General features: G+C 33.6%; 1 protein-coding gene across 3 annotated transcripts in view; it reads left to right on the top strand.

Moving 5' to 3' along the window:
- Positions 1–14,921, top strand: part of LOC114422920 (phototropin-2-like) — a 58,992-nt gene that overhangs the window by 1,374 nt on the left and 42,697 nt on the right. For all 3 annotated transcript variants that reach the window (XM_028389480.1, XM_028389481.1, XM_028389482.1), the window contains exons 3-12: positions 454–636; positions 1,518–1,609; positions 1,684–1,957; positions 2,503–2,710; positions 4,602–4,672; positions 6,137–6,243; positions 6,478–6,527; positions 6,654–6,758; positions 7,622–7,681; positions 7,851–7,940. In XM_028389480.1, the coding sequence (XP_028245281.1) occupies positions 454–636; positions 1,518–1,609; positions 1,684–1,957; positions 2,503–2,710; positions 4,602–4,672; positions 6,137–6,243; positions 6,478–6,527; positions 6,654–6,758; positions 7,622–7,681; positions 7,851–7,940 (1,240 nt within the window). The remainder of the gene's footprint in view (positions 1–453; positions 637–1,517; positions 1,610–1,683; positions 1,958–2,502; positions 2,711–4,601; positions 4,673–6,136; positions 6,244–6,477; positions 6,528–6,653; positions 6,759–7,621; positions 7,682–7,850; positions 7,941–14,921) is intronic.

Raw genomic sequence — 14,921 nt, 5'->3', positions numbered from 1 at the left:
TAGTCTTCATCCTTAGCTAGTATTGAGAAAAACAAGTTTCACATTGACTAGAGATAATGTATATAGGTGAACGACAACCCTCATCCCATGAGATAACTTTTGGGATTGAGCTGGATTCAAATTCATATTCTAAGATGGTATCAGAATTTATCCTAGATGTATTCAAAGGGTCACACACCATGTTATTCACGCATCAAGTCCAAAAGAGTTGGATAATATAAGTGGAGAATAATCCTTACCATTTGAACTAACTTTTAGGGTTGAGTCAGACCCAAACTCACATTCTAAGAGCTGGTCTATGAAAAGCTGTTAATTGAACAAAACATACCATGTAAATGGCAAAATTTTATGCTAATTTTAGGTTGAGGGGTTGGAATTTAATGTGCAGGAGTCTTAGAAGGTAATTAACTAGAAAATCTAGTTATTAATCAAGCAGCCAATTTCTGGTTGCAGTCGATTTCTTCAGGGGCCTGAGACCGACAAGAATGAAGTGGCCAAAATTCGGGATGCAACTAGAAATGGAAGAAGTTATTGTGGCAGACTTTTAAACTACAAGAAAGATGGAACTCCATTCTGGAATCTTCTCACTGTCACCCCCATCAAAGATGACCATGGCAATACTATCAAATTCATTGGGTCAGTCCTACCTTTCTTACCTTGTTTTGATCACTAAATTATGTATATTGACTTGTGTCATTTTTACTTAAGTTCACATGATAATGGAAATCCAATTGGCAAAACACGTTAGAAATAGAAATATAAAACCATTCTTGTAACTTTACTTGAAAGCTCAAAGTTTTAAGAAAATGTGTCTTTGACAAGGTATTAGAGAGTCGAAGATAAAGTGATTAGGAGTGATATCCTAGAGCCCTCCTTTTTTTTATAATTAAGTAAAATTTTAGAACAAGGCCTCTGTTCATTATTTATGCTTCAAACCAACAAGACACTTGTGCGAGGGGGTGTGCTAAAGATGTTAAATCATTCTTGGGTGCTCCATAACTGTTGAAGCATTCAGTAAAGTTATAAGGTGTTAGGTTTCCTGTCTCAAATTCCAGAACCATGGTTTAGGCGTAAACTACAAGAGACAATCTTTTGTCCAAAACATGGTTTGGGACATTTCAAATGACAAACCAAACACACATTTGATCTTTAACAATGCTTATTCATCATTTCCTTTTCCTTTACTTTCAAAACATAAAATCCTTTTGCTGCTAGACATATCATGACTGTGGCTTGTTTTTGGACTATAAAGGAAGTTAGTTTAATCTTATATCTATTAATTGTTGTTTCAAATGGTTTAAATTATCTGGAGTGAGGCTTAGTACATTTGATATTTTTTTTTAAAAGAAGAAAATAATAAGTAAGTCATGCATCCAATCAAACTGATAGGAATGTATAAATAACAGTAATGATCCTTACACAAACTCTTAAGATTAACAAAGCTAGAAATGTGCTTTCATGGAGAAAGGTTGTAACAGATTAAATTTGCTTAATGCTTAATACAGTTATTACTACAGAATGCAGGTTGAGGTGAGCAAGTACACAGAAGGCATGAATGAAAAGGCATTACGACCAAATGGATTACCTAAATCATTAATTCGTTATGATGGTAATATGTTGAGCCATTTTTAGTAGTGTGTGAGATTCTGCATTTACATATAATCATTTAATTTCATTTACCAGCTCGTCAAAAGGAGAAAGCTTTGGGTTCCATCACTGAGGTTGTCCAAACTGTTAAGGACCCAAAATCCATTATTAATGATAGGAATGGTGATACTGCTACCATGCCTGAAGAGCAAGAGAAATTCAATTTTGATTTTGTTTTGCCAAAGTCTGCTGATATTGGGAATACAAGCACACCTGGTAGACAAGCTTCTCCACTGAATATCCAACGCATGAGTTCTAGTCAAGATAAGAGCAAGACATCATCACGATCAGGACGGATTTCTTTCAAGGGGTATTTATTTTTCTTTGAAGTTTAGACAAAATTCAGCTCTCATTTTTTAAATATACTTACTTAACTTACCGCTAAAAAACATAGGCTTAAATATATTTGAGATCCCTAATATATACTCAATTTTTGTTGAGTCCCTCATAAATTTTTGTTCATTATTCTGAATCTTGATATATTCAAAGTTTTGTTCGAGTCCCTGTCTTGAGAGTTAAGTTATGACATGAGACCATCTCAATGACTCTTCCGATATATATCAGCCATTGGGATGGTGCCACATCAGCATTTAATTGATGACAGAGATCTAGAACAAAATTTTTAATATATCAGGGACTTAGAATAAATTTTTATTTATCAGGGATTCAAAACAAAAACCGGATATATATTAGAAACCTAAAAGCTATTTAAGCCAAAAATATATTTTGAAAGCGTGTGTTTTGCATACATTTGATTCACAAGATATATCTCCTATTATTGATTTATTGATGAATGTTTCCCTTAAAAATTTAAACTCACTATTTGAGCCTGAAATGTTTTCAATTTTATTGTAGTTTAAAAGGGAGATCTCCGAGTTCTGCAGAGGAGAAGCCAATATTTGAACCTGAGGTTTTGATGACCAAGGAAATAGAGTGGTCTAACAATTTGGAGCATTCACTAAGAGAGAGGGACATAAGGCAGGGAATTGATCTAGCAACCACATTGGAGAGGATAGAAAAGAACTTTGTGATTTCTGATCCCAGACTTCCAGATAACCCAATAGTAAGACAATTTTTTTCTTCTTTGGAGCAACAGGGTGCCTTTTTTTTTCCTTAATTAACTTGATTACTTTATATATTAATCGTTAAAGATACAGTAGCATTTTTGGATGCTCACAGAATTAGCTTAAGCTTTTGGAGAGTTTGTCCTTGACATAGATTATTTGAGGATGTATGGTCAAGAGGGTTAGGCTTTCATTCTATGCCATACCCATTCTTAATGATTAATAGCATGTTTGACTTCGGATAATGGATGTGGAAAACCACGTTAAAGTTGAAGCAGCTAGTTCTAGCTTTTACACCAAAGGCCCATTTGACATGGTTTTTTGGTTGGGGAATGTAGTTCCAAACATGCACCAAGTTTAATTTAAGTGTAAGAGAGAAGTGACTAGTGAATTCTCCATGCTTCTAGTCCAAAAGATTCTTGAAGGGTTGCATTAAAAGATAAATTATCATTTTCAGTCAATACCAAATAATAACTGAAGATTTTAGGAGATTTATTCCTTGACACAGGTTAGATGCTTAGTACAAATTAAAACCATTCATATATGTTCACCTAGTAGCTTAAATTTTTGGGATAGTTAGTTCATGACATGTAACAAAGCCTCTACAACCATGTGATCTGGAATTTGATTTAGTTCTCTCCCATTCTTTTAAACAAAAGTTGAACTTTTGTGCAAGGTATGGGGGTCTGTACATCTTTTACACTCTAAGCACAAAGGACTCTTGTGTGTTAGGGGGTGTGTTGCAAAATTTAATAAGGGCCTGTTTGGATGCATTTTTTAAAAGCACTTCTAAAAGTAAGAAGAGAAAAAGAAAATGAACTTTACCATAAGCTAAAATGAGTTCTTCATTAGCTAACCATTAGCTAATTAGTAGAAGCTCTCATAAAGCTTTTCTAAAAAATGAGATGACATTTACAAATTAGCTAATGATTAGCTAATGAAGAGTTTATTTTAACTTATGGAGAAACTTATTTTCTTTTTTTCTTCTTATTTTTTTCTCCTAGAAATATTTCTAGAGAAGCTTACCCAAACAAGCCCTAATAACAACTTATGCTTTTGGGAGAGTGTTTGACATCAACAATATAAAAGAAAACTGATTGCCTTAGGAAGACACTTTATCCTCTGCCTATATTCTTCAGTAAACTTGGCTTCATCACTTCAACAAATTCTTCATCCTGTGATGAACGATACACTGTGTTTACCATCTTTTTTATTTATGGAAAATTTATTTTGCAGTGGTTAGTAATCGATCAGTCAAGCAGCTAATTGGTTTTTCTTCATAAATAAAAGATCGTTTGCTAGTTGTTTTGAATCTAAATTCCTAAGTTAATAAAATACTATTGGTGTTATAAAATGCCTACGTGCAAAGCACATGAATACATGATAAGTTTTTTCTTGTCAAATGTTTACATTTGTTTCTTTTATGGTTATAAGAAGAATTTTTTGAATGAAACTAAAGAGGTCCTTAGTTTTCTCTGTCCTTTTCCTTTACCCTCTTTTTTCCCCTTAGATGGTTTGTGTATGCTGACCAAGTGATCTTTTGGTGAATCTTTTATATGAACTATTTATAAAAATTAAAATTGTGCAAACTGCAAACAAAATAACTAGGATATAGAAGAATGTTGCAATGCAACCCACTAGGGTCGGCTTAGTGGTGTAGTTTTCACAAGGCCTAGATTCAAATCTTGTTGCTGCCATTGTATACATACACACACACAAAAAAAAAGAGTCTGCTGCTCGTATCATATAGTAGTTGCTGGAAATGGTAATAGCCACTGGAATACACACTCACACATACACACAAAAACAGACATGTATCATCTGTGTCTAGAATATAAGACGTGTTTATTGATAATACCTTTTAAGTAACTATTGTTGCTTCCTGTGCAGATATTTGCATCTGATAGCTTTCTTGAACTTACGGAATATACACGAGAAGAAATTTTGGGACGAAATTGTCGGTATAAATTTTACTATCTTCATATACAAAAAGTTTAATTTTCTTCTATGCTCACTTCTCTTTTAGAAACAATCCTCTGATGGATTTCTGTCCACTTTTACTAGATCAGTTGTCATTTCAGTATAACACTGTTTCCTGCCTACTATATAAGTTGAATTTTTCCTGAGTGTTTAATCCTCTATCATTTACTAGTATTTTCTTCTATTATTTAAAAGTTCCTGTAATGCATGGAATGAAATTTCGGAAACCAAGGTAGTGATAACTGATAAGTAAGGAATGTGCCAATCACCTCTATTGTGGTGGAAGGTTACTTTTTGAGTAATCCTGTACTTTTGTCCTTCAAAGATGAGCACATTATCAATTTAGTCCTATAAATTTATTCATTTGGAAATATATGTCAAATCTCAGTTTATTTGGTGTGCCAAAAGCAAGCATGACATCATTATGGATATAAAGTCCCAAAGTTTGGAACCCAAAAAGGGGATGGCTCAACTTAGATGCGATAAGATAGCGTATTTATGGGCTGATAATCATGCCATACACGATCCTCATTCTGTTATTTTCATTTTATAATCTTTTAATGAAAAAATTAGGTCCATGAGCGCAAGTCCATGTCATAATAAATCCCACATGTATTGATGATTAAGGATTAGTACATAACATAGCTTGAGCAATAAAGTTTTGTTATGAAAGAACATAAGCAAGTAAAGATGTGATTATGTGTTTAGCGACAAAAGTAGTAACAACCCTCATTAGCCATCAATAATGCAAATTGAGATCAATCCATGGCTTTAAACATAGAGAGTGGAAGATAGATAAAAGAGAATGGCACACTTATTTGATATTAATTGAGATGTATTACAGTATAGTGATGTGTTTGATATGTTCGTAAAACCTAAAGCACTAACCCTTATTTATACTAGTCATAATCCTAGCTAGTTAGGGGAACAAATGATAAGATAAGGAAATATGATAACCAATCCTAATATGAGAAAATAGGAAGGGTGATCAAAATATGATAAGATATTTTCATATATTCTAGCATCTATCAAGCAACATAAACTTAGTCTCTAAATAAGGGCTTCAATATATTCATTTCTCTGGGTTGGACAGAGGACCAATTTTATGACACTGCATTTTTGACAGAATAAAGTGATGTCTAGCATCTTTTGAGGAGCAGAGCAACAATGCTTGTATGTTTCAAAAAAAAAAATACTGGTTTACTTGTATTTTTACTCTTATAGTAGCCTTCTATATAAGACACATGTCTTAAGGTTAAGCATTTTTAGTTTTTATGGTGACCAAGGTTTACCACTAGTAAGTTAGCAAGATAGAATGGGTAATCATATATATTATGGTTAGGATATCGTGTCCTGTTCCTGACATTTTCAGATTGATATCAACTTAATGCAAGCTTTTGTTTGCAAGGCCAGTGACATGGTAGTTCATTTCATCCATTGTATAGGTTTCTTCAAGGACCAGAAACAGATCAGGCAACTGTTTCCAGGATAAGGGATGCTATCAGAGAACAAAGGGAAATCACTGTACAGTTGATAAACTATACTAAGAGTGGTAAATAACTGGTCAAATTATAACTATACTTCTAACTGTCTCTCTCTTTTCGTTGGAGGATGACTTGTCCTTCCTCCTAGAAGTTGTATTTCTCTTTATTCATTTTTTTATTAAAAGTTACATTATGAAAGTAGTGTGGAAATTGACTGATGTAGATATAAATGCTTTTTTTTTTTAATCTTTTGTTTTATTTTATTGTTTACATGTTAAACTCTTCTAATTTATAATATGTAGGGAAAAAGTTCTGGAATTTGTTTCACTTGCAACCTATGCGTGACCAAAAGGTGAATGTGATACTGTTATGGTAGAAAACAATTAATCTGAATCATGAACATTCAATATCTATTAAACAATACATTGTGTTCCCCCCTTTTTAGTTTCTAATGTTTTTCTCAATGATTTGTATTTAGGGTGAACTTCAATACTTCATTGGTGTTCAACTAGATGGAAGTGATCATGTAGAACCCTTAAAAAACCGCCTGTCTGAGACAACTGAGCAACAAAGTGCTAAGTTGGTGAGTATTGTCTTCTCAGTCTTAGCTTTGTACTTACTGGTTCAAGTTACTTTGATGCTTTGTTTTTATATTTCACTTTGTGATATGCAAAACTAAGAATATGCAAATTCTACATTTTAACATAACTTGAGTTACTAGAAAGTTCCCTTATTAAGATGTTTTCTTGAATACTTTCAATAAGTATTTAGCATAACCATTATTCAATAGCAAAAATTTCAGTTTAAATATTATGGAAGACAATGTGCATAATATGTGCAACCTATGAAAATTTATTCTGCTGTGTTCTTGCTTTTTAGTCTCCATGATTAGCATAACTTGTTCATAGGTCTATATTTGTCAATTGTGCATTGTCTTTCTTTTCCCACCATGTAAGTACTATTATTCCTTGTTTCACTGTAGAAGTTGGTAGAAGATGCCTGCTTATTAGTTGAGTTGCATTTGGCAGTACCAGAGTAGAAATCACCTAGAAAATAATAGAGTTAGAAGTGAATGCTAGATTTAGCACTGTTGTTCATATTCTGTAAATTTTCATATCTGTCACATCTACTTAGTACTTACTACTTTGTATATGCATCTTCATCCATTTATCATCTAAGAATTTTTATAAAATGATAGAAATACTTTGTTAGATTGGAGGCTGAGGAGACATCAGAAAATATAAAATTGCTTTATTTCTATGATGGTAATAGCTGCAGATAGCTGCAAACTGTTAGCAACTCTCACTACTACTATTATTGGTTTAACATGTGTTTCTGATCTCGATATCAAACGTTGTTCCCCATGAGATTGTCATAGAATCTCAGTATACAATTGAGTTCCTCTTATTTGTAAATTTCTTACATACTTGATTATCTTCATATCAGGTGAAAGCCACTGCAGAAAATGTTGATGAAGCTGTCCGAGAACTTCCAGATGCCAACTTGGTAAGGTATTCCTTTTTTTGGGTTAGCAACACCCTACCTATGCATATATTTTTCAGATTTCCTTTAATGCATTATTTTATGTTTTTCATAGCTGTCATTTGAAGAAGAGTGGTAAGGTGCTTTTTGTCAGTTATATTTGATGATATCATATGAATCTGTTTTGTTGCAGAGACCAGAAGATTTGTGGGCAATTCATTCCCAACCTGTCTTTCCACGACCTCACAAAAAGGACAATCCTTCTTGGATAGCAATACAAAAGGTACCAATTTATGTATTTCACTTCATTTGTCATGACATTTATACAAATAATTATAATAGTATTCCCTAGTTAAACTTTTCTTGATGTAAGATATTTGATTCATTCTACATAATTATCTTTAAAATTTTAGTCTTGCTGTTCCTTGATATATAGGAGTTCTCTTGCTAATTCTTTTGGGACTCTTTCAATCATATGATTTCTAAATGCTAACAGGAAGGCTCCTCCCTTTCATCTGTGGTCCAATTACCCCTTTTTAGAATTCTAACTGCATTATATCTCACTATTTTGGGGTTTGTGGGGGAGTTTCTCAAAGGATTCAGAAGATTGAGAGACTTTGGTTTGGTGAGAGAGAATAAAGTAGTGGCCACAAAATAGGTTGAAGTTGTGACACCCTCTACCCTATACATATAGTACTAATAAAAGGAAAAAAAATAATAATTAATTAAAAAAAATTTAAAACACATTTAAAAAAAATCCTTTCAACAGGGTAAAAGGCTTACATTCACTTTCTTTTACATCATATTCAAACTTGTCCAAATAAATAATAAAGTCATCTCGGCTCAAACAAGGTCGTCTAAGACTTCATATAATTAATATAGAAACTTATACCTCAATGTCACATCCTATCAGAGTATTGTGTCCCGACGTCCTTCAGCATAAGGTTCCTTAAAACAACTCACTTAGTCATCTGCTCCCCCGAACACAAAGTTCAAGATCATCATATGATCCAAACACAAACAACACATAAAGAGTGAGTTATCACATTCCTAACTAAGGGAAAGAAACAAGATAACAGGTAGGTATAAATATCATACAAACAAAATAAAACATACTTAAATATAGTTCACGTCATTTCACCATTTTTTCGTCCAACATCACATCACAACACAATACATCTCATTCATTTTCACAACATTCACGTACTCAATGGTCAAAACACAATATCACTAAGTCAATCAATATCGATCAATACACAAGCATTATGCAACATCTACACTAATATTCAATCTTATATGCAATGTGATATTATATCAATGAAAAATCTCGTTGGGCGCCTAGGAGTATATGACAAGACAAACCACACACTAGCAAGTCAGGTCACTCTCACTAGGTAAAATCGTAGGAAGACCAGTCAGGGTCACGCTGTTTTGCGAGAATGCTCCAACCATATGGGATCAACATAGGCTTAAAGGAGCACTTAAGCCGGGTGTATTTACCCCCAAGGCCTACACTCCGAAGAGTCCGTCAAGGCCTCTCCCTCCTGGTTCAGGTCCAACCCAGAAAACATTTCTGCACACAGACTCTATCTATGAACTGTACAAAACACACAACTCCTCAATTGTTTTCAAAATAGTTTTAACTCGTCGCCCTTTAAGGGTCTTAGCATTAACTCGTCGCCCTAAAAAGGGTCTTATAGTCGTGTGATTGTACAATTCATAATTCACAACTCAATGCACACAACATCTCAATACACATATATATCTCAATCACATACATACTCAATTTATCACATACACTCGATCTCAATCACAATGGTATAATCTCAATTTAACACGTTATCATACCTCCTGAATGATATACATTTTACCTATGAATTATGCAATACACACAACTACTCAATTGTTTTCAAAATCATTTTAACACGTCGGGTTCCCACTATGGATTCCATCACAGTCAATTGTGTGATTGCACAGTTCATAACTCACAACTCAATACATACATCTCAATACGCATTTATTTCATCATTCTTCACAGGTTCAATTTATTACATACTCACAATTTGAATCACCATTTCACAATCTCAATATAACAATTTGTACAAAAGGTTTATCACAACTTGGGGAGTATAACCCCTTGAATAATTTCACACAATTATATCAAAATCAATTAATACAAATTATAGGTATAAAAAAATGAAAACACCAATAACACTCAATTTTATCAACCAATTTGCATCAGAACATCAATATTGTATTTATAATCATAAAGGAAAAAAAATTATAATTCAATAAACATCCAAAAATAAACCTCAATTTAATCCTTTAAGGATTCATACACATGTTCATTCTAATCTCAATTACGATAAACTCATCCCTTATCTCTAAGTGGGCTCACGTGTGCATTGTGACAACAATAGAGACATCTCTAACGGTTTCCTGAGATTTCTCAAATTTTTCATCTGATTGCTCTCATAGGGTTCGAGAAAAAGGGATTGAGGCTTCCATTTTGTATTATTTCATGCGATTCATTTTTCTCTCTCCATGAACATTATTTCGCAAATCCCAACGGTAAAGGTGTGAAATATTGAATCGCAAACCACATATCAAAATTTCATGACAATCCAACGGTTAACGAGTTTGGAATCATAGTTTTACTGAGACAGTTTTGGGTTTATGCGGGAAAAGAAAAAGTTTTTATAAAAAAGGTTTTTCTCTGAGCTCCAACATATTTTCAAAATTCCCAACGGTGAGAATATTCAGAATTGTGTTGCGAACCTAGTGCTCAAATTTCATGACGATCCAACGGTGAATGAGTCCAAGATCATTATTTTTCTAAAACATGTTTGGTGGTATGCGAAAAAATGGGAGAGTTTTGAGAGGAGGAGAAGGGAAAACGAGAGTGAGAGGGAGAGGAGGCGTAGAGAGAGTATCATGAGTCTCAAAACTGACCTAAGATGCCTCTATTTATAGCTAGGTACTCATAGCCTATTATTTATTTTATTTATTTATTTATTATTATTTTATAAAAATGAACTCTATTTTATTTCTTATCAAATGAATAAATTCAATATATTTTTTCTTGAAACCATTATTTTAATATAGTTATTTCTCTTTATTTCTTTAATTATAAAAACCTCACCATTTTCTAAAACTTTATTTTTTATACTAAAAAGCCTTTTTAATTTATTTAGGAAAAATGGGATGTTACGGAAGTAATTGAATCAATCCATTTTAACCTGCCATTTTTTGATAGGTTGGTCTTAGAGAGCTCAACAAATCATAACCCCCTCATAACCTACCATTTTTTGCCACCCTTTCATCATAGTGATATTATTAATTTAATATGTTTGTTGGGAGGGAGATTTTAGATAGGCCAAAGAATGACGGGGTATTGGGTCATGAGGAAAAAAATAACAACACTAGCACATGACTAAGGAATCTTAGAATGTGATATTGGGTCATGAGAAAAAAATAACAACATTAGGAGATGACTATTTATGACTAAGGAATCTTAAAATGTGATATTGGGTCATGAGAAAAAAAAATAACAACACTAGCATACAACTATTTATGAATAAGGAATATTAAAAGATGGATTTGGGTCTAACTCAACTCCAAAATATACCTCATCGGATGAGGGTTGCACCCCACTTATATATTCTATCTTGTCATTATCTCTAGACGAAGTGGGACTTGAGTTTTTTGCAATAAGAAAAAAGACTAAATTCAGAAGAAAATGAATGTGCCTAATTTGTGTTTTAAGTTATGTTGAAAATGCAAATATAAGATCTTCAAAACTGTCTTCGGTAGTATACTTGCTTACCGAATGAAGTTGAGCTTACACTTCACTCAATGAGGTAGGAAGCTCACGAACTAGATTGTTGTCGTGTATGGATATGAGGATATTCTTGGTCCAATCCTACTAGAAAAACATGGCAAAACCGTATTCTTAATTTTTTGAACATTGTTGGTAACAGTGAAATGATGATCTTGGCTTCCAAGGTCATATTGACTCCCTTGGGGCATTCATAGAGTCTAAAGTTATCTCTTTTATTAATTTTCTAGATTTCATATAGTGAATGAGTTCTTTTAATGTAACCAACCATATGTATAAGAGTCTTATCAAAATATTATCTCTCTCTATTTATAAGACCAAATTTCCTAATTCATAAAGATTAAAAAAATGATTAATTTAGTTGATGACTATAAATTTACCTTAAATATATTTTTTTTTAAAATTATTATTGTCATTAATACTCATCTCTCTTATAATTGTTAACCAGTACATTCTTCTACTTCTTTTAATTCTAGTCTAAAAATAATTGACGCAAAAAATATAATATATTGAGTTTTATAAAAAGGAAAAAATTAAACATCATTTTAACCTTGGCCTTATAAATAAAAACAAAGAGAATACTTTTTATTAGTCTTTGTAGAAGTCATTATTGTCTACCTCAACATGCTTTTCATTAGGAGGTTTAACTTACTGTAAAAATGAGATTAAACAACCACTTCATAATGATTAGTGCAATTAAGAAAATTATATCAACAATCTAAAAGTACATAAGTAATTGTTGAAACAATAGTTTATGGCAAACCGAAAAAATTATTGGCTGAGTCGCGGACAATGTCGCTTTTTTTAAGACGTTTCATGGCACTGCCAAAAATTGTGCAAGCAGACTATCAACCACGAAGTCCCCAGGATAAAACAATCCAGATCACTGTATAAGATTCCCACTGCACTGAGGGAACCTTTTCTAGAATTACACCCTCTTGTATGACTTGAAAAGTCACTCAAAAGCCACCCAAAAATATGACTTGAAAAGTCGCTCTAACAGCCAACAGAAAATATGACTTGAAAAGTCACTCTAATAGCCAACCGAAAAGTATGACTTTAAAAGTCACTATTGCAGCCAACCAAAAAATATGACTTAAAAAGTCACTCTTATAGCCAACCGAAAAATATGACTTAAAAAACCACTGTTATAGCCAACCAAAAAATATGACTTAAAAAGCCACTCTTATAATCAACCGAAAATATGACTTAAAAAGTCACCATTATAGCCAATCGAAATTTTAGAGCGACAGAAAGAAAGAGGGAGAAGTTTGCCGGAAATGCATCGGCTGAAATATGGGAGGGAGAAAGAAAAGTTGAGGAAATGTTTCTCAACTGGGGCAAGGAAAAAAGAAGAAAGGAGCTCTCTATATATATGGAGTGAAACACTATTCAAGTGTTTATCCTGAGCGATGTGGGACTTGAAGCCTTTTTTTTCTCTTTTTTTTTTCAAACTTTCATCCACATTCTCCTTTGTTCTAACAATCCCCCACTTGAAATTTGAAAAGAAGATTTTCGAGGATTTCATAAAATTGTGCATAAACAAATGTGTCATACAACTTGAACCTTTGCATAGTGAGTAAGATTCAGATTTTACTAGAGTGACTCGAAGTCTTGAACTCTATCTCCGACATCAAACCACACACAACCTTTTCATAGGTGTATTCTATAAAGCCCGTGCATTAAAGGCCATGCACGTCTATCCCGATATAGTGAACGCTCTAGAAATTTTTGCCCAAAATTTCATATGAAGCGGCCCCCACTTCAACATTCACATAGGTGAGTCTATCAAGAGTACTCTTGTAGCCTAGGTACTCCACTCAACGTAGAGTATAGATCTCATTAAGAATTATGAATTTTTTTTTTCATAACTCATCCTCTTGTTACTTCAGGAATCATGCTGCTTTCACTTATAACAACATGTTCATCTCATATCACTTCATAACTTGTTATTACCCATTGAACCTAGTTCTTGGGATCTCCAGTCATTTAGGTCGGGTTACCATCATGAATGATCATCGCAGTAAGGGCAATAGTCCCATTCTTTTAGAAGTGTAATGGACTTTCTCTCTAGCTAATCCTTTCGTCAAAGGATCTGCTAAATTATCATCAGTGCGTACGTGATCCACTTTAACAGCTCCTGTTGAGAGTAATTCTCTAACAGTGTTGTGCTTACGACGTATCTGTCATTTCTTACCATTGTAATAACGGTTCTCAATTTTTTTGCAATAGCCGCGGTACTATCGCAATGGATCAACACAGCTGATATCGGTCTTTCCCATCATGAAATCTCTGCAAGTAAGCTTCTCAGCCAACTTGCTTCCTCACTAGCAGTTGCTAGTGATATCATCTCAGATTCCATAATGGACTGAGCTAAGATAGTCTATTTCTTTGACTTCCAAGAAACAACCCCACTAGCTATGCTAAATATATAGTTGCTGGTTACTTTGGAATCATCTGAAAGAGTGTTCCAATCTGCATCACTGTATCCTTCAAGTATAGCGGGAAACCTTTTATAATGTAATCCAAGGTTTATGGTTCTTTTAAGGTACCTCATTACCCTTTCAATAGCGTGTCAATGCTCCTTACTAGGTCTACTGGTAAACCTGCATAATAATCCCACAACATAGGCTATGTCGAGTCTAGTACGTACAATCAGTGACATACCTAAGGCTACCAATGATACTTGCATACTCAGTTTGTCGTATACCTTCACTAGTGTTCTTAAACAGTTTTACACTTGGATCATATGGTGTACTAGCAGGTTTACAATCAAAGTAGTCATATTTCTTTAAGATCTTCTCAATGTAGTGAGATTGATCCAGAGAAATTCCCTCTTTTGACCTAGTAATCTTAATACCAAGGATTACACTTGCTTCTCCGAGGTCTTTCATATCAAAGTTGTTACACAACAATGATTTCACATCTAATAGGTTTGCAGCCAGGAGGCAAGTCTACTAAATGTCAGGTCTTGTTAGATTCTAAAGAATCCATCTCATTATTAATGGCTTCTTGCCACAAGTCAGCATCCAAAGAAGACAAAGCTTCTTGGAGGTTTGATGGATCCTCCTCTAATGTATAGGTCATATAATCAGGCCCATACTCTTTAGCAATTCTTGCTCTCTTACCTCTTCGAGGCTCTATATCTGGTTCTGGTTGTGCAAGATTTTCACTACTAATAGCAGGAAGATGACTAGATGAAGTACCCCCACTATTCCTTAATTTAAAAGAAAATCAGAAACCAGATTCTTTCTCATCTCTGGAGTATGCATCACATCTTTGAGAATCAAAGTCTTTCTAGAGGTAAACTTAAGTTCAACATCTCCAGTTCCAGCAACAATAGTGGTGTGGGAATCTCCCAACAACACTTTCTTGTTTTCAACATTCGTGTATGTTTTAATCATAGCACAATCATAGCAAACATGG

The sequence above is a fragment of the Glycine soja genome, chromosome 8 (genome assembly GCF_004193775.1).
Source record: "Glycine soja cultivar W05 chromosome 8, ASM419377v2, whole genome shotgun sequence".
NCBI lineage: Eukaryota > Viridiplantae > Streptophyta > Magnoliopsida > Fabales > Fabaceae > Glycine > Glycine soja.
Note: the sequence above shows the minus strand (reverse complement) of the source record. Positions and strands in the feature narration are given on the sequence as shown.